General features: G+C 40.3%; 1 protein-coding gene across 5 annotated transcripts in view; it reads right to left on the bottom strand.

The window, feature by feature from the left end:
* The window catches only part of ZMAT3 (zinc finger matrin-type 3), a 41,914-nt gene that overhangs the window by 20,912 nt on the left and 1,094 nt on the right, over positions 1–19,908 (bottom strand). For all 5 annotated transcript variants that reach the window (XM_062211590.1, XM_062211599.1, XM_062211618.1 and 2 more), the window contains one exon: positions 16,556–16,881. In XM_062211590.1, the coding sequence (XP_062067574.1) occupies positions 16,556–16,825 (270 nt within the window). In that variant the 5' untranslated portion in view covers positions 16,826–16,881. Of the gene's footprint in view, positions 1–16,555; positions 16,882–19,908 lie in introns of those variants that run through there.

Raw genomic sequence — 19,908 nt, 5'->3', positions numbered from 1 at the left:
CAAAATCCATTTGAGATGCAATGGCTGATGCAAAGGTACTGGGAGGTGGTGAGGACTTAGAGCTATAAAGGGATTAATGAGTTCACAGACTGTGGCACCTCCCCTCAGTCTTTCTCCCACACATGCTCTTTCCACACACACCCACTTCCCCTTTCTACTTGTCCATGCTACGAAAGCACAAGGCCCTCACCAGAAGCCACACAGATGCTGACACCACGTTCTCAGAGTTCCTCACCCCTCAACCGTGATCCAGAGAAATCCCTTTCCTTTTTCAGTTACCCAGCCTTGGGTAGTTTATTACAGCAACACAAAGCAGACTGTGAGGCACTGAAAAGCAGACAGACTGGGTCAACATGAGACTGAAGCCAAGTCATGAGGCAACATAGGGATTAGCACAATGGGAACCAAGGCTAACAGATTCTGTAGAATCTTCTAAAAAACTGGTGAGAATTTGAATCCCTAGACTTGGAGGCTGATGATACTGACCTCTCCCTATGGGCTGGTCACTATGCTAAGAAATGGAAATAAAATGAACAAAGGCAAAGTCTTGCCCTCCAGAAAGCTTTCTGGATGAAATAAGAGAAGAAAAAAAAGATAGAGATATGGATGTAGAAGTAGATTTAGATGGATAGATACAAGTATCTTTCTTAAAGATAATGTGACGAATGCTCAGCAAAAAAAAAAAAACAAAAATAGTGATGGAACAGAAAGTGCACAGGGAAAGGGTGCAGTAGGCATATAAGGCTTCATATAAGGCTTCTCAAAAAAATGTAGAAAGCTGAAGAATTAGAAGACTCCAGCTGTGTCACATGGAAGAATGAGGCAAGAGCTGATATCACCACATTAAGTCTTAAATCCCTTTTAGATATACAGAGAGTCCAACTTGTAGTTCAGGAGTGAGGTCAGTCTAGAGATAGAATCTGAAGAGATGCTGATATGTAGATAGTATTTGGTTGTTATTGTTGTTATGTGTAGATGGTATTTAAAACCATGGGACTAAATAAGATTATCTACTCAGTGTGGAGATAGAGTGCAAGGGACAAAACTCTAGCACATTATGATATAGAGTGTGGTAAAGAATGACAATTTTTAAAAATTAAATTAAGAATGCCCGGTCTATGAAGAAAGATGAAAACCAGGGACCAGCACTGTGGTTCCAGCATCCCATATGGGTGCTGATTTGAGTCCCAGTTGCTCCTCTTCTGATCCAGCTCCCTGCTAATGGCCTGAGAAAGCAGTGGAAGATGCTCCAAGTGCTTGGGCCCCTGCACCCATGTGGGAGGCTGGGAAGAAGCTCCTGGCTCCTAGCTTCAGATCAGCCCAGCCCCAGCCATTATGGCCATACAGAGAGTGAACCGGAGGATGGAAGACCTTTCTCTCTCTTTTCCTCTCTCTGTAACTCTACTTCGCAAATAAATCTTTAAAGAAAGAAAAGAAAACTAGGCAAATGTGGTGCCACAGGCAAAAGAAAAAATCTAGTTAGATACATTAAGACCCAGGAACTCTACTGTGTTATCAAACAGAAATACACATATGAGGAGATACCTGTAACCATGTTCATAGAAGGATTAATTGTAACAGCAGAAAAGTAGAAACAACATAAGTGCCCACCTACATAATAAAGGCTAAATTGTAGTCTATTCATGCAATGGAACTTGATACTGTAGTAAAAACAAACACTGAAGTCATGAATGGCAACAGGAATAATTCTCAGAACAAAATGTTGAATAAAAAGAGAAAGTTGCAAAAGAAGATGTGCAAGAATAATTTTTAATATGGGGTTTAAAATCTGAAAACAACATCACATATTATATGGTATGACACCTTTTTTGTAGTAATGTACAAGAAAAAATCATGGGGGTCAGCACTGGCATAGCTAATAAAGCCACCACCTGCAACATGGGCATCACATATGTGCAAGGGTTCACATCTCAGTTGCTCTACTTCTGATCCAGCTCCCTGCTAATGTGCCTGGGAAAGCAGCAGAGGATGGTACAGGTGCTTGCGCCCTTCCACCCCATATGGCAGACCAAGGAGAAGCTCCTGGCTTCAGATTAGCCCAGCTCTGGACACTGCAGCCATTTGGGGAGTGAACCAGCAGTTGAAATACTTCTCTCTCTGTCTCTCCTCTCTTTATAACTGTGCCTTTCAAATGAATAAAATTTTTAAAAAAATAAAAGAAATAAAGGAAAAAGCATATGGGGTAGTAATGCCAATTACAGTGGCTATTATATAGTGGCAATTACAGTGGCTACATCCAGGGGTATGGACAGAAATTCGGTTGGAAGAAGATACACAGCAGCATCAACTGAATTAATAATTCTTCCCTTTAAGCGAGACGGCAAAAGCAAATGTTCGACTTTTTGTACTTTTTTTTTTTTTTAACAATTCCATAGTCACTTAAAATAACAATAACCAAAAATGAAGTGGATCATCAGGTCAAAACTTACTGTAGAGCTGAGAAAAGTCAGGACAAAGAAGTGATGCTTGGCTTTGAAAAGACAAGGTCAAGCCTGGCCTGGGTAACAGTCTTTTCAGTAGCATGGTAAAGGACAAGAGGTCATATGAAATGGTTTAAAAAGAGGGTGGGAAGTATGAAAATAGAAAGCCAATATTAGAAATTATGTAAAACAGGTCTTCTAGGATGAAGAGCAAAGGAAATAAAGTATAGAGTTTAAAAGGGAGTCAAAGAAAGATTTTTTTATCATGAAGAGTTTTACTTAGACTTGCTTGTACAGTAACAGAAAGACATCACTAAAAACAAGAAAATGAATGCTGCAAGAACAAATGGACATGATCACAGGCACACAACCCACAAAAGGCAGGTGAGGTACACAGTACTAGTATAGGGACCAACTTTAGATGGTATCAGGAGTTTTATTTTTAAAGCAATATTCCCAGTAGTATTCAAGCATCCTCAACATAATGATGATGATGGTAATCACATGCCAGGAAGTTTTCAAAGCGCTACATAATCTTATCTCATTTAACATTCATGAAATCTCTATCAGATAGGTATAGCTATTATCCTCATCTTACATATGAGGAAACTAAGCTCAGGGAATTAAAAACTTGTCCAAGAGCTTCCACATTGCTAGGCAGTAGATGCTGACATTTCCATCTTTCCATCTATTCTCTTTAAGAATATATCACCCTAGCGCTGGCACTGTGGCATAGCAGGTGAAGCCGCCACCTGCAATGCTGGCATCCCACATGGGTGCTGGTTCAAGTCCGGCTGCTCCACTTCTGATCCAGCTCTCTACTGTGGCCTGGGAAAGCAGTAGAAGATGGTCCAAGTCCTTGGGCCCCTGCACCCGCATAGGAGACCTGGAGAAAACTCCTGGCTCCTGGCTTCAGATCAGCACAGCTCCAGCTGTTATGGCCAATTTGGGAGTGAACCAGCAGATGGAAGACCTTTCTCTTTCTCTCTCTCTCTCTCTCTCTCTCTCTGCCTCTCCTCTTTCTGTGTAACTTTGACTTTCAAATAAATAAATAAATCTTTAAAAAGAAAAGAATATATCACCATAAGAAAAGTAAACAAAAGCCATAAGCCACATAATTAGAAGCACAGAATGCCCAGACTGCAAGACAACTTTAAGTAGAACAAACAGCAAATCCCAGGGAGCTCGTGCTCCTGCCGCAAGCCTTCACAGTAAGCACCAGCAGTCTGACAAACTCAGCAGGAAAGAGGGAAAAGGGGAAACTATCAGCAGGCCTAACATTGCTGTAAAACCACCATCAGGAAAGAAAGCACAGTCTATGTTTGTAAAAACTAAAGCATGGATGGATCAGCGCACAGACTACTGACTACTGAAAAGCTGCTAAAATGTCCACGTAATCTGAAGCAGCCATCTTCAAAGTGGCTGCTGGAGGACAAAGAGGCAGAAAGCATGGCAGGAGTACCTTCTAGAGGTGAAGGAGAAATGAGGCAAAACAAGAGAAGTTAGCATCCTGAAAAACAAAATGAACACCACGAAAATCAGAAGATACAGAAGCTCTCCCTTGAGCAACAAAAAAATTATTAAAGAAACCAGACTTTGCTACAATAAGAAGTGGTTGCTATTGAAAGAAGAATCTCATGAACAATGCTAAATCACAAAAAAAAAAAAAAAGAAAATTCATCATCTATACAAAACTACTACCAAAAATGCAATACATCTCAGCAAGTGAAACCCCTAGAAACACACAAAACAGAAGAAAATCAGCAAGACAATTCACTCCAAATTTAAGAGAATATATTCAACCATTTGAGGATGTGAAAAAAAACCACCTTGAATCAGGAATTCAAATATGCAAAGAGAAAAGGAACAAATCATAGTGAGAACTAAGAAGAAGGGTAACTGGGGCAGTGTTCTACTGATGCCTGCAAAGCCAGCATCCCACGTGAGCTCCAGTTTGAACCTGGCTGCTCCACTTCCAATCTAGCTGCCTGTTAATGTGCCTGGGGAAGCAGCAGCAGATCGCCCAAGTCCATGGGCCCTTGCTATCCACATGGGAAACCCAGATGAAGCACCTGGCTCCTGGCTTCAGCCTGGCCCAGCCCCAGCCATTGAGACCACTTGGGGAGTGAACCAGCAGACAGAGGATCTTTCTCTCAATCTCTCTCTCTCTCTCTCTGTAACTCTGCCTTTCAAATAATAAAATTTTTTTTAAAAAGTGGAATTAAAACCAGGAATAAAAAAGAGAATAATCTTTAAAAACACCCAAATTAAAAGCGTGGCACTCAAGAAAGGCACAAAAGCAATCAAGAAAACAAAAGTGAAATAGAGAATTTTAAAAGAAGAAAGCTAAAGGAAGACAGCCCAGAAAGACAAATCAGAATCCCTGAAGAAGAAAAACAAAACATTCAAAACAGAACTAGTATTTCAACATTTAACCCAAGAAATTTTCCCAAAAATAAATGAAGAACTGAATCTACATGCTGAAAAACCATATCAGATATCTGAGGAAATTAGAAAAATTAAGTCTGGGACATAAAAGTAGGAGACTTCAAAGAAAGAGGAAAAACCCTCAAGCTCTTCAAGCAGAAAGATTTAATTACTGGCAAAAGATTTAGAAAGGTACCCACAAAATACAAGACAATATAAAAACGAGGTGACTTTTTTTTTTAAAACAAAGCATTTTGAGTAAAGAATTTTATGTATATCAAGTTTCCCTGTATTAAATACCAAAACTATTAAAATTTATTTATTTACTTACTATTTATTTATTTAAAAGTCAAAGTTAGAGGGAGAAGAGAACTTCTATCCACTGGATCACTCCCCAAATGGCCACAATGGCCAGCACTAGGCCAGCCCAAAGCCAGGAACCTGGAACTCCACCCAGGTCTCCCACATGGATGGCAAGGGCCCAAGCACTTGGGCCATATTCCACTCCTTTCCCAAGACACATTAGCAAGGAGCTGAGTTGGAAGTGGAGCAGCTGGGACACAAATAGGGGCCCATATAAGATGCTAGCATCACAAGCGCTTTACCAACTACACCACATCCCCAGTCCTCAAGGTTATTTTTTAAAAAACATTTTAAACATAAAAGAACTTAAGAATACAATACTCAAAAGTCCTTGAGAAGTCTATCAAAGCTTAATCCAACCAAAAAATGACTGGGAAATTTCAGCAAATTGGCTAGTGGCTTTTCATATATATAAAACTACAGATCAAAGACTAAATCAAGGATAAAATTCAAGGTGAAAATTAACATTCAAAAGTTTAGGGGCCAGCACTGTGGTGCAGCAAGTTAACGCCCTGGTCTAAAGCACCGGCATCCCATATAGGCACTGGTTCTAGTCCTGGCTGCTCTACTTTCTATCCAGCTCTCTGCTGTGGCCTGAGAAAGCAGTGGAGGATGGTCCAAGTCATTGGGCCCCGGCACCTATGTGGGAGACCTGGAGGAAGCTCCTGGCTCCTGACTTCGGATGGGTGCAACTCCGGCCGTTGAGGCCATCTGGGGAGTGAACCAGTGGATGGAAGACGTCTTTCTCTGTCTCTACCTCTCTCTGTAACTCTGTCTTTCAAATAAATAAAATAAATACTTTTTAAAAATGTTTAAATTATGACACAACAAAAAAACAGGGAAATAAACTTCACTGATTCCACAATACTCAATAGCTGGGATATCATTAAAAACTGACAAACCAAACACTAAAACATAAGTAATAAAACAAGGGAGTAGTCAACTTAGAAGGTATCAACATTAGTGAAATAAAATGGATTAAAGGAACTGTGGAATGACACATATCTCTGAGTACACATTTTTGTACAGTTCTGACTTTTAGAACTACACTGATATTTTTCTAGATTCACAAAAAGAATCAACCTAACAAAGATGGGAGAGGACCCAAAGGGAGATACAAACAGAAACCTAACTATATGAAAAAAATGTATTAACATAACCACACTGAAGGAGGAGAGAAGAAACATGCTATTTACATAGTCTCAAAGTTTCTTTTCCACATGATACCCTATTCGACACAAAAAGAAAAACAGTAGCTTTAAAAGGAAACCCCAACAGGCCCAACTTCTGTCAACTAAAAACTTTAGAAAACAGTATTTTAGCTATCATAATATCAAACACAAAAAGAACAGTACACAAACAGTATCCTCTGGTTAGTTCATTTGCTTTTCATAAGGGTATATAGATCATCAGTTTCCAAATTATTTTGTGCATATGGCACATATGTAAACATATATGTATATCTTGTAAATGATGAAAGCCCAAGTTTACCACTTGTACTTAAACAAGACAAGATAGAAAGCTAAGATGACCATTGTTGTGCTATACTAAAACTGAAGGTATCTACTTGAAATCAGTTTGTGATATATACATTCACATAGATACAGGTATTTGTTCACACACATATATTTATTAGCTCTGTCCACTGAGAAGGTCTACACACAATGACATCCCAGTACCAAAGAAAACACCTACCACCCAGATTTTGAGTTTGAAATACCGTACTCCTCATACTCATTAAAAAAACCAGACTAACTGAAAAATGGCTGGCATAGGGAAAGTCTAAGAAGATACTTGAATATTTCATATTGTCAGAAAGTAAGGAAGTATGCAAAAAAGTGCAGAGACCTGAGGAAAGACACAGCTCTAGTTTGAAGGGACTCACACTGGTCAAATAAAGCAATGACAATAATAAATTATATTCCTAGACAACAATAAGAAATCATATGTACACCTAGAAAAATCTAACATTATAAATTAATACTGAAAACTTGAAAGAATTAAGTGGGCATTTTGTTTACTCTGAGAGTGGTATATTTTTATTTTAGTATACTCTTGGTTTATTGCGCTTTCATTTCTGCCATAAGCTTTGTTTAACATATTTAATAATACTAAAATGATATGTCAACATTATTACAAAAATAATAAGAAATCAGAAATCTACATTGATATGAATAAGTAAAAAAAAAATAGGAAAAAGAATAAAGTTCTTCCTGAGAGTAAAAGTTCACTAATAAATGTATAAGAAAAGATTAAAATGGAAAAATCACCATTTGGCAAACATGACAATAATCATTACTGCAGGCAAGAATCATCACTGAGCAAAAATATAAGAATATTCACATAGTTTCTTTTCTTTTTTTTAAGATTTATTTTATTTATTTGAAAGAGTTACAGAGAGAGGTAGAGGCAGAGAGAGGTCTTCCATCTGCTGGTTCACTCCCCAGCTGGCCTCAATGGCCAGAGCTGTGCTTCTTCCAGGTCTCCCATGCGGGTGCAGGGGCCAAGGACTTGGGCCAAACTCTACTGCTTCCCCAGGCCAAAGCAGAGAGCTGGATAGGAAGAGGAGCAGCGGGACTAGAACCAGCACCCATATGGGATGCTGGCACTTCAGGCCAGGGCTTTAACCTGCTGCACCACAGCGCTGGCCCCTGGAATATCCACATAGTTTCAAAGTATCTCTCTAAATGATACTTATTCAACACAAAAATAAAAACAGTAACTTTACAAAGAAGTACTCTGGCAGGCACCACCTTAGCCAAGTGATTAAAGCTAACAGCACAGATAATGCAACATTTTCACATCATGCTTGCAATGATATGATGCATTGGGAAGGGCATATCTTTGTGATATTCTTGCCAAACAACACATAATCTGAATTTCATCAAACAAGCCCAAATAGGGAGTATTCTGAAAAAACAATTCTTCCATAAATTACATCACTAAAAAATAAAATCCAAGACCTGTCCAGATTAACTAATATCCTATAAAAATAGGAATGTGAATGGTAAGAAATCAAGAGGGCCTTGGGGACTGATGCTGTGACTCAGTGGGTTAAAGCCCCAGTCTGCAGTGCTAGCATACCATATGGCACCATTTTGAGTTGCAGCTGCTCCACTTTTGATCCAGTTCTCTACTATGGCCTGGGAAAGCAACAGAAGACAGACCAAGTCCTTGGGCCCCTGCACCCATGTGGGAAACCTGGAAGAGGCTCCTGGCTCCTGGCTTTGGATCAGTGCAGCTCTAGCCGTGGTGGCCAATTGGGGAGTGAACCAGCGGATGGAAGACCTCTCTCTCTCTCTCTCTCTTTCTGCCTCTGCGTCTCTGTAACTCTGCCTTTCAAATAAATGAAATAAACAAATAAATAAATCTGAAAAGAAAAAAAATCAAGAGGGTTTAAACATTAAAAATACAACTGTCAAAATTTAAAAATCCAATGTCGAAGCCAAGAATACTTCTCATATTAAAATAAATAAATATCAGAATGACAGAAGACACACGCAATCCAGTAGTTTTCCTTGTCAATCCAAGGTTTTCTTTTCCACGGTCTTAGCTACTCATGGTCGACCACAGTCTGACATACCAATGGAAAACTCCAGAAAAAAACAATTCATATGTTTTAAACTGCACATCACTCTGGATAGCATCATGAAGTCGCACACCATCCTGCTTCTTGCCCTATGTGCTACCCAAGCATTAGCTACTTAGTAACCACCTAGGTTATCAGATCTACTGTCACAGTGTCGCAGTGCTTATGTTCAAGTAATCCTTATTTTATTTAATAATGGCCCCAAAGTACAAGAGTAACACTGGCAATTTAGATATGCAATGAGAAGCTCTAAAATGTTTATTTTAAGTGAAAACAAGAGTGGAAAGAAAAAAAATACTTCGGTGAGACTGCTAATGCCGGTGTAAGAAAAAAATAGTCTACCCACAAATCTGTGAAGCAAGGGGAAAAAACTGTGATAGTTTTGCTGTCACAACAAAAACTGATGGCCATAGTGTGTGCTCAGTGCTTAGGTAAGATGTCAAAGGCATTAAATTTGTGCATGTATACACAGAGAAAAGCATAGCACACACAGGGTTCAGTACCATCAGTGGTTTCAGGCATTTACCAGGGGGATAGAACATACCCCCATTTCTAAGGGGTGCCACTGTATAAAGAATGAATCCATCACTATAATTCAGTAGAGCCAAGAGGGTAAAATAATTGATCCAGCAGGTCTTAATAAGGCTAGCAGATTTTCAGAAAGACAGAAAAAATAGAGAATATACAAGAAAAAATCCCAAGGAAATCTGCCAGGAGCTTAGGGAAACAGGAGCACACAAACGGGAAGGATCCACTAGCGCTGCCCAGGACAAACGAAAATGACCCAGACCTAGTAGACATACACGCCACTGTGGAACTTCAGGCGCCAAGGATAAGAAAAGCCCAAAAGCTTCTAGGAAAAAAAAAGAAAAAGAAAAAAGAAATTAAAGCAGCTCACGTACAAAATAATGAGAATCAGAATAGGATTTCTCTTCAGCAACATTAGGTACTTTGGGAAAACAAACACACACACACACACACACACACCATTGGAGTCATCTTTAACCTCCTGAGGAAAAACAATTTTCTACTTGGAACTGAACTGTTCCAAGTAGAAGGCACAAGGCAAACACTTTTAGGAGTACAAGGACTCAGAAAAATTTATTTCCCATTGCTCTCTAATTTTATTTAAAAGAGAGATGTATTATAATATACACAGTTTATTGAAAACACACAGTAAGAAAAACTATCAAAATTTTCTGTGCCAAAACGAATTTATCTTTTAATTCTCTTTTTCCATGAAGTTTTTGAAGTACCCTTTTACATTTATATTTATGCTTTCTTCTTTCAAATAATAAGAAGATATACTTCAACAAAACAAGATAAAAAACAAGGTAGGGGGATGTATAGATAATGTTGGCCCTATCCAGAGCAATGAAGCAAAGTGCGAAGGTGACAGTGAAGCAGTAAACTCAGACAGCAGCCAGTTGAAAACACAGCAATCCAGGCTAAAAGGGGGATCCCATAGCATAGTGTGACTAAGTGTTGGGGATGTGGGTGATAGGGTGAGGATATACTAAATATAATACAATTTTAAAAAGATAAGAAAGGAAGAAAAGCAGCTGAACTCTTAGAATACAAAAGTTACACAATGAAATGTTAAATATGGAACAAGTAGTCCAAATTAGAAGAGGAAATAAGTGAGTTTCAGAATTGGATTGTAAGCAGTAAAAAGAAAAATTAAGATGCTATTCATTTTTTATAATATTTACTTGAAAAGCAGAATAAAAGAGAGAGAAGGTGACACACACACAGAGAGAGAGAGGGAGAGAGAGAGAGAGAATTTTTTGTCTGCTGGTTCAGTCCCCAAATGACTGCAATAGCTGAGGTTGGGCCAAACCAAATCCCAGAGCCAGGAACTCTATTCAGGTCTTCATGTGTTCATGTGGATGGCAAGGACCCAAGTACTTGGACTGTCATGTGCTACTTTCTCACACACATTAGCAGAAAGCTGGATCAGAAGCAGCCAGGACCCAAACCAGGCAGTGGAAGTGGGATGGAAGTGGCCTAAGCCTAGGTTTAACCCTCTGTGCCACAATGCCCACCCCAAGAAGCTAATCGCTTTTTTTAGAGGCAAGGTAAGATTCTTCTCCCCATTTTTCAGAAATTCAAGGAAAAATAAAAAGCTGTTTCAAGGTTATATCCCATATATGAAACAAACTAAAATAAACATGCTTTTAAGTAACCAGTAGCATTCAAGAAAGGGCTATCCATTTGATCATCATCATGAGTGCACGAGCTCATGACACAGGAAAAACACAGAAAGGAACAGCTCTGCAGTGAATAATATTCTCCTACTTATAAGAACATAAGAGTTGAATGTCAATTTTCAACAACTGGTATCAGCCTGAAAATACAGCATGAAAAACTTGATCATAAATAGACAAAAATGTGATCAATCTTGACAGTGTAAAAGTAAAACTATAGCCAGTCCAAGTTAGAAGAAAGAAGAAAAAAGTGGAGAAGAATAAAAAAGGTAGAGGAGGGGTGGGAAAGAAAGAATAGATAATTACTGCATTTCATTACCAACCAGAGGCATTACTTTGAATAAAAGTATTTCCAAAATGTTTAAGGAGAAAGAAGTCAAGAGGTCAAGGAGAAAGAACTAGCATTGGCCTGTAAGATCATGGGAGACCCTGGAATGGCCCAGTTCAGTGGAATAGTCTCATAGAAACCAGAATGGCTGTGGAGTGGGCAATGGGAAGAAGAAGACAGTCATACTCAGCACAACTCGAAAGCGGGGAAAAAGCAGATGAACAAGAGGGACTAAAAGTAAAGAGCAGGTCACTATTGCTATTTTTATTCACATGGAAAAGATCTGAGCATGTTTTTAATTTGACTGAGGTGAAGAGGTGATGATGGGTGATGAAATCCACAGTACAGAATAGGAAATCAAACCTGGACAAAGGAAAGAATATCCATTCTTCTGAAATAAGAAGTAATGAGGTAGGAGAACTCAGACGAGGAATTCAGAAACTGGATGAGATCCAGCTAAGGGCAGGATCACAGAAAGCTTCTGTCCCCTAAAGAGCCTACAGAATGCATCGCTGTTACTACAAAACAAGATAACCAACAAGGGACTTACTCTTGGGTAAATGGACTAGGCTGACAGGCCAATACTATGGGTGAAAAGACTTCAGCCGGCACTATGGCTTAACAGGCTAATCCTCCACCTTGTGGCGCTGGCACACCGGGTTCTAGTCCTGGTCGGGGCGCCGGATTCTATCCCAGTGGCCCCTCTTCCAGGCCAGCTCTCTGCTGTGGCCCAGGAGTGCAGTGGAGGATGGCCCAAGTCCTTGGGCCCTGCACCCGCATGGGAGACCAGGAGAAGCACCTGGCTCCTGGCTTTGGATCAGCGCGATGTGCCGGCCGCAGCGGCCATTGGAGAGTGAACCAACGGCAAAGGAAGACCTTTCTCTCTCTCTCTCTCTCTCTCACTATCCACTCTGCCTTTCCAAAAAAAAAAAAAAAAAAGACTTCTACATTTGAGAATCATTTTACACTACCTCATCTGTTGGTTGAATTACTCTTTTAAAAAGATCTCTTAAGGTAACTGTTATTTGGATCTAAAAGAGTATTTTTAGAGAATGACCAAGAAAGATGAAGTTTTACTCATTTACACAAGGTCCTACAGTACATAGTATTAAGACAGTAGCAAGAGTAAGATAGCAGTGTATTACTCAACATTTTTAAACAACAGAATTCTATTTTAATTAACCAACATTTGTTTATATATAATACACAATTCTCACAATCCTGCAAGGGAGGTACAATGACTCCTACCCATTGTGGCCATCTGGGGAGTTAACCAGCACAGGGAGGATCTCTTTGTCTGTCTGTCCCTCTGTCTCTGGAACTCTGACTTACAAAATAAAGAAATAATTTTTAAAAAGAGAGAAAAAAGAAACATGAAATATGAAGTACCAAGCCTAAAGTTCAGCCAGTATTCCAGCCCAATCTGTCAGAGTTTAAAGCATGTCTGCCACTTTAAGAAGCACACAAATCAAACCCAAGTTTGAAGTGTATTTTGGCCATTTTCAGTCTGATGCAAGATAATTTGGAAAACAACAAGGTGGGAAATTTGAAAAACATTAAAAATTAGCTGAAATTTAAGTCATAATTTGTACCATTCAAACCTGATTGATCAATTTTAAAATATTTGTGCCAAAATCAGTGCTTTAAATTTTGGGAAAAATCTAATTATATTCCCTCCATTATGAATTAAGACTACTAGATTCAGAATTTAAATTCTAGAACCACTTTTTCACCTGTGTCTTGTCTCTTTTTCTAATTAATATGTTAGTTTGTTATTTGCTAAGTATCAGAAATAAAAACCTATGTTTTTGACAAATTTTAGAAACATACTTTACCTACTTTAATATCTAGTTCTTTTTTCAAATGGATATCTAAATTACCAGGTAAACTGTGACAATAAACTGTGGATACCTTAGCAAAGTTTATCATGTTTTCTGCTTTCTAATTTCCAGTTAATAACATTCCATCTTAAAAGGCTCTTCTCCTTGGTGTTCAAGTTCAAGTTGATGGAACAGACTTGTTACTCCTTGCCAGGTTTGCCCTGGGCAACCTGAAGCATGCAGATAGAATTTAATAAAATGAAGACATACTTCTCCTCCAAAGATCTGATTTTAAATTAAGTTATAATCAGAGCCATAATTTTGAGTCTGCAAAAGTAGATGACCTCATTTAAAAATAAAACAACTGCTTAGGATGTACTGAAGCCAACTGACCAGGTTAAAAAGTCTAGGAAGGGGCCAGAATTGTGGCACGAGGTAAGCCACCGCCTGCAATGCCAGTATCCCCTCTGAGTGCTGGTTTGAGTCCCAGCTGCTCTGCTTCCAATCCAGCTCCCTGGTTACCTCCCTGAGAAAGCAGTGGAAGGTGGTCCAAGTACCTGGGCCCTTGGTCACCCACGTGGGAGAAACAGAGTTCCAGATTCCTGCCTTTGACCTAGCCCAGCCCCAACTGCTGCAGCCATTTGGGGAGTGAACCAATGGATAGAACATGACTGTTTCTTCCTGTCACTTTGTTTTTCAAATAAACAAAGAAATCAATCAATCAATCAATCTTCTCAAAAATATCTAGGGAGTGATGGCTACAGAATCACATGGGTCGCTGCAAAGACTGCCCCAGTTTGGAACACTGGAGTGTCAGGAGGAAATGCTAGGAGCTAAAAAGAGAAGTATTCCTTGTACAGTTTCCTCTGTGTGTGCCAGATTACTGAAACATGATACAGTAAGACTCCAGGTATTTACAATAGCCTGGCAATTTGAAACTTTGTGATTCCAACAATGGCATCAACTGACTAGAAAAGTTTTGAGTAATGCAATCGCAGTGATTTACTACTTTAGACAACGTGTTTCCAGCCAGGAGCTGAATCTAGGCGCTGAGACACAGGATGCTTTCTGAACCACTGGACCAAACGCCTACCCCTCTTTCCCCCTTCTTGACCATGGCTTTTGGTTGCTTCGACAGCCCTTTATGACACACTGTCCTTCTCCTCCAACTTCTCCCCTTAAAATTCCTGAGTTATCTGCCTAAATTTTATTTCCTCTTTCTGACATTTTCCAATCCCCTTATTTACTGCATCACTGAGGTTAACTGAAGTTAAATATAATTAATAATGTTGTCACCTTAAAAATGTAGAACACATACACATGTACAATAAAAGAAAAAACTCGAATAAATGTTGGTTCTTTTTAATCTGGTTTAAACCTTATAATCCAATGACCTTGCATCAAAGTGAGTTCTTTCTATGCATAACCAGAAACATCCATCACTGTCTATAGAGCCACAAATCAAGATTAGAAGGAAAAAGGCAGGAGGTAGATGTATTATCCATGGACACACATGTTCAAATTGCACACTGCCTCATGAAAGTAAACAACTCCCCTTCCAAAGGTAATTTTATGTGTGTCTGACACACAAGGGGGTTTGCTCCCAAATTAATGATTTATTAGATGCTAAGACATGAAAATTTTAGAACCCAGGTTTGATTTTTCAAAGTGAGACTTAGGCTAGAAAACTGAGTATTCCACAGGTGTAAGTGAAGAAGAAAGCAAACACAGAGTCTTGGGTTTGAGATTAGTCATCCTCAATGGTCAGGCACAGAAACACCCACATGCACTGGCTGTAGTAAACAGCAGAACACAAAAGGGCTAAGAGTGGCGTCCGGGGAACCAAGGAAGGGGGGAGATGTAACTAAAACCAAAAGAGATGTGAATGAGCCAAGGACAAATGCCAACACTGATACACCTGAGGGCAAAATGAAACCAAACAATGGCCACTCCAGGGAAGCAACATGTCGTGTCTTCCCTAAATTCCTGAAAAAACAATTCACCATCAAAATACTTCTGATGCATAAACACAAAGTGACACAACTATCAGTCTTTAGGATCAAAACAAAACAGAACAGACTTTACCCAAAGTAAACAAAAGCTTTTTAAACTAGAGACAGTTACAGTGGCACAACAGGAGAAACACTTCTGTAACAGACAGCTTTCTACCATACTGTCTTACTATTGGAGATATTCACATAGATAACAAATAAGTTCATGCAGGATGACCCAGAAGACACCCTTTCATTCCACCATATTGGCCTGAATTATTTCCCAGGTCTCCTTTCTCCACAAAGGGAAATTATTTAATCTTATACAGACAACAATCTGGAATAAAAATACTGTACCCTCTCTCTCTAGCCAAAATTTAATTTTCCATTTATTTTTGGGAAAAATGCCTTTTATATGGCCCTCTCCACTAGTTACTCTACGTGAAAAGAAAGGCTTTAAACCTTAAAAGTACGCATGAGCCGGCACCATGGCTCAACAGGCTAATCCTCTGCCTTGTGGCGCCAGCACACCGGGTTCTAGTCCCGGTCGGGGTGCCGGATTCTGTCCCGGTTGCCCCTCTTCCAGGCCAGCTCTCTGCTATGGCCAGGGAGTGCAGTGGAGGATGGCCCAAGTGCTTGGGCCCTGCACCCCATGGGAGACCAGGAGAAGCACCTGGCTCCTGGCTTCGGATCAGCATGGTGCGCCGGCTGCAGCGTGCCGGCCACGGCGGCCATTGGAGGGTGAACCAACGGCAAAGGAAGACCTTTCTCTCTGTCTCTCTCTCTCACTGTCCACTCTGCCTGTCAAAAATTTTAAAAATTAAAAAAAAAAAAAAGTAAGCATGAGTCATCATAGTGGGTTAAAAGAAGTTCGAATATGCTTATTATGAAGAAAGAGCTCAATACTCCAACATCATTTTATTCTCACTACAAAAAGATACGCGTTTTCCTTAGCAGTGGTCAGATACAGGAATAGTCAGAAGACAGAAAGCAGAAGAGTCACACATAGAGGTTATCCTGAACTGACGCAACCCATATTCCCTGCTAACCATTTTTCACTGGATGGAGTTTGGTACATCATGTACCAAATACTTCTTCTCTTTAGAACCACAGGTTTGAACACTGAGATAGATTTACCGTTGCCTACAAAGACTGGTAAGCTATCAAATGCCACACAGCCTGGTGTAGGAGGTTGAGACCCACTGTACACAAAGTGAGGCTTATTTTTAAAGTAGAAACATTATGCTTTTAGTCAAACTAACACTTAGTTGTTCTCTAAGTAATCTTGACTTTCCAGGTACAATTGGTCATGTCTGGTGAGGCAGCCAAATAGGCAGGGCCCTGAAATGTTCACCTCATGAAATACCTGCTTTTCGTTTCTTCCCTTACCTGATAATGAGCCTGGGCCTGTTGCGCTGAATTCAAGGTGACATTGCAGAGTTTGCAGTATAGAGGCTTACATAGCTCCTCCAGGGCAGTGTCTTGGTCTCCTCCTTTGGGTAACTCTTCTTCTCCAGCCAAAGACAAGGAAGCCTCCTGCCCAAAAGGCTTCTGTGGTGGAAGCTGCAAGGTTCCTGTAGACCTGGTGGCCACTGACATAGGAGGAGAGGATGAGGGCCTCTTAGGTGGAGGAAGCCCGGCGTGTTGCAAGAGGATCATTGGGGAGGAAAGCCTTGGGCATAATCCAGTGGGCAACAAGCAGCCAGGTCTTCAATCTGAATCAACAACAAACAAACAAACAAAACATTGGTCTCCTTGAAAAACACACCTCAGCAATACGACATGCAAACATCAATACTCTCTGACCCTTTTTTTTTTTTTTTTTTAATTTTTGACAGGCAGAGTGGACAGTGAGAAAGAGAGACAGAGAGAAAGGTCTTCCTTTTTGCCGTTGGTTCACCCTCCAATGGCCGCCGCGGCCAGCGCACCACACTAATCCCAAGACAGGAGCCAGGTGCTTCTCCTGGTCTCCCATGGGGTGCAGGGCCCAGGCACTTGGGCCATCCTCCACTGCACTCCCGGGCTGCAGCAGAGAGCTGGCCTGGAAGAGGGGCAACCGGGACAGAATCCGGCGCCCTGACCGGGACTAGAACCCACGTGCCGGCGCCACAAGGCAGAGGATTAGCCTGTTAAGCCACGGCGCCGGCCTATCTGACCCTTTTCTCAACTTCTGCAAACCCAACTTTGGGACCTTTTTTTTAAGATTTATTTATTTATTTGAAATGCAGAGTTACAGAAAGGCAGAGGCAGGGGGTGGGGAGGTGGGGGGAGGGCCTTCCATCCACTGGTTCACTCCCTAAATGGCTACAACGGCCAAAGCTAGGCCAATCCAAAGTCAGGAGCCTAGAGCTTCTTCCAGATCTCCCACACAGGTGCAGGGGCCCAAAAACTTGGGCCATCTTCCACTGCTTTCCTAGGCCATAGCAGAGAGCTGGATGGGAAGTGGAGCATCAGGAGCTCAAACCAATGACCATATGGGATGCAGGCACTGCAGGCAGAGGCTTTACCCACTATACCACAGCGCCAACCATGTCTGCCTCTTCTAGCAGACACCCCCAGCCTGGGAACTCTCGTTGACACAATGCTCTTGCACAGAGAACAACTTTATAGATTTGGCTTTATTTTGCTTGGCACAGTTCCAACTGGTGTCCCTCTGGCCTGCGAACATTAATAGCACTGCATCCGTGGCTAATTAAATCTAAAGTCATACGGCTGAAATGGACATCAAAGGTCACCTAGTCCAGACCCCTTCCCTAGGGCACATTTACACTCAAACACTCTTCATAATAATCATGCATGGGCAAAATCCCCCACCAGCTCAGCATCTTAATATCTCTTTCGCATCCAAATGATGTCAAAAAGAGTGAATACACACACACACACTCGGAATTCTTCAAAAACTCCTGGAACTAGCAAAAGTATCCAGGAACCCTAGGAACAATCCAGAGAATTAAGACGTGACAGAAATACATAAAAGTGGTCCCTCTGAACAATCACAACATTTAAGTAGCTGAGCCAATGATTCCTTAAAGCAGAGGTTGCAAACAGCCAGCCCATAGGCCACATATGGCCACAGATACTCTATTTGAAACATACAGTGTTTTGGATTTTTTTTTTTTGCTTCCTTTTTTTATTGAATTAGTCGTCAATATTGAAAATTCAAAGGATTCATGGCTTCCCACATTCCTACCTGGGAAACCATTAGGTAGTTTGTGCTCAAGATGCACCTTTCCCCCTACCCCTCACCCGTAATCCACCTGTCTTCTCCAAGCCACCTCAGTCTCCACTCAGCCTGCACCCTGCAGGCCCTTAAATTTATGACCCCCCCCCAAGTGTCTTAGAATATATTCATGAGTCCTCTGTAAAATCCAAATTGTTTTCTCCTTCTAGAGGTAAATTACCTGCACAAGCTAAGGCATCAAGCAAATGCCCAACAGAGTAATGAGGCACACTACCATCAGCCCCAGTATAATTCCAGTTCCCCAGTCTAGGCTATGTCCTTCCCCATTCTTATTAAATAACTGAGAATCTCTGCTTTCAAAAAACACTGCCTCATCAATCTTCATCCACAACTTCACCTGCTTCCCACCCAGATGGCACCTTCAAACCACAGTCCACTTTTCTGAGTTCATAAGATTCTAATTAACCCAAATTAGAATCCTTATTTCAAAAATCTACAATTCCCTGCACTCTCAACACTATTAAAACCTCTTTTGTTGGTCAACAGAATATGCCTATTTTAAGCAGCCGAAAATTGACATCTGCAATAGAAATGTGTACATAATGGCCACTATGGGTTTATTAGAATTAATGAAATAAATTTTGAAAGGTTCAAAGTCTATTTGACCACATCTGATTAAGCACACAGCACTGGGAAACTGCAATCAAGTAACAACTTCTATAATAAATTCAGGATCTTGGGGTAGCAGGGGAAATCAATGTAATGGGGAAATACAGTAGTGAAGGGAAAGTGTATACAGTATTAGTCATCATATTCAACAGTATTTCTCATCAATCACAGTATTAAGAAAAATTATAATATTATTTGTTTCCTACATAGAAGTATGCAGCCCACATGAGAACATAGAGGAAAGCAACACAGGTTTAAAACATTTTAAAAAGCAGTTTCCCTATAATGGTATTATTTCTCTCAATTACATCTCAATCAAAACATCCAGAAAGTAAAGACAGATGTAGCCATTTTTTTAAAAGGAAACTAAGAAGACCAGCTGTTCTAAAAGTTTACCTAATTACCATAACCCACCAGGTTAAAAGCAACACATACTACCTGTACAGAATTACACTAATGCCAAATTGCCATAAATATGCCACCAGTTCATTAGAGAAAAGGTAGAGGAGGTGCCAAAACATCTGGATAAAGGAAATCAGCAATACAAACCAAAAATCAAATGCTACCGATTGCCTAGACATGTCTGGACTTGTTTTACAAAAGCTCACTCCCACTTAAGGAAATCCCAACATGTGTCTCCCTTTTGTTACCTATAGGTTTCCATCAGAATAAAGGTCCTTCTTAAAGCACAGAGATACAAAAAGCCTCCATCCAGAGGTGCCAAAATCTCCTGGATTAAGGGAAAAATTCTTGCCAATACAGACATTCCCATTGCTGCATTGGTTCTTTACAATTTTTTTTTAAAAAGCTAGATAATCCAAAATTATTTGTTTTGTACTTACCAACATGATAATGTCAGCACCCCAAAAAGATCTGTGACAATTACAACACG

The sequence above is a fragment of the Lepus europaeus genome, chromosome 2, assembly GCF_033115175.1.
Source record: "Lepus europaeus isolate LE1 chromosome 2, mLepTim1.pri, whole genome shotgun sequence".
NCBI classification, from domain to species: domain Eukaryota; kingdom Metazoa; phylum Chordata; class Mammalia; order Lagomorpha; family Leporidae; genus Lepus; species Lepus europaeus.
The sequence above is the reverse complement of the archived record's forward strand: the minus strand, read 5'-3'. Positions and strand labels throughout refer to the sequence as shown.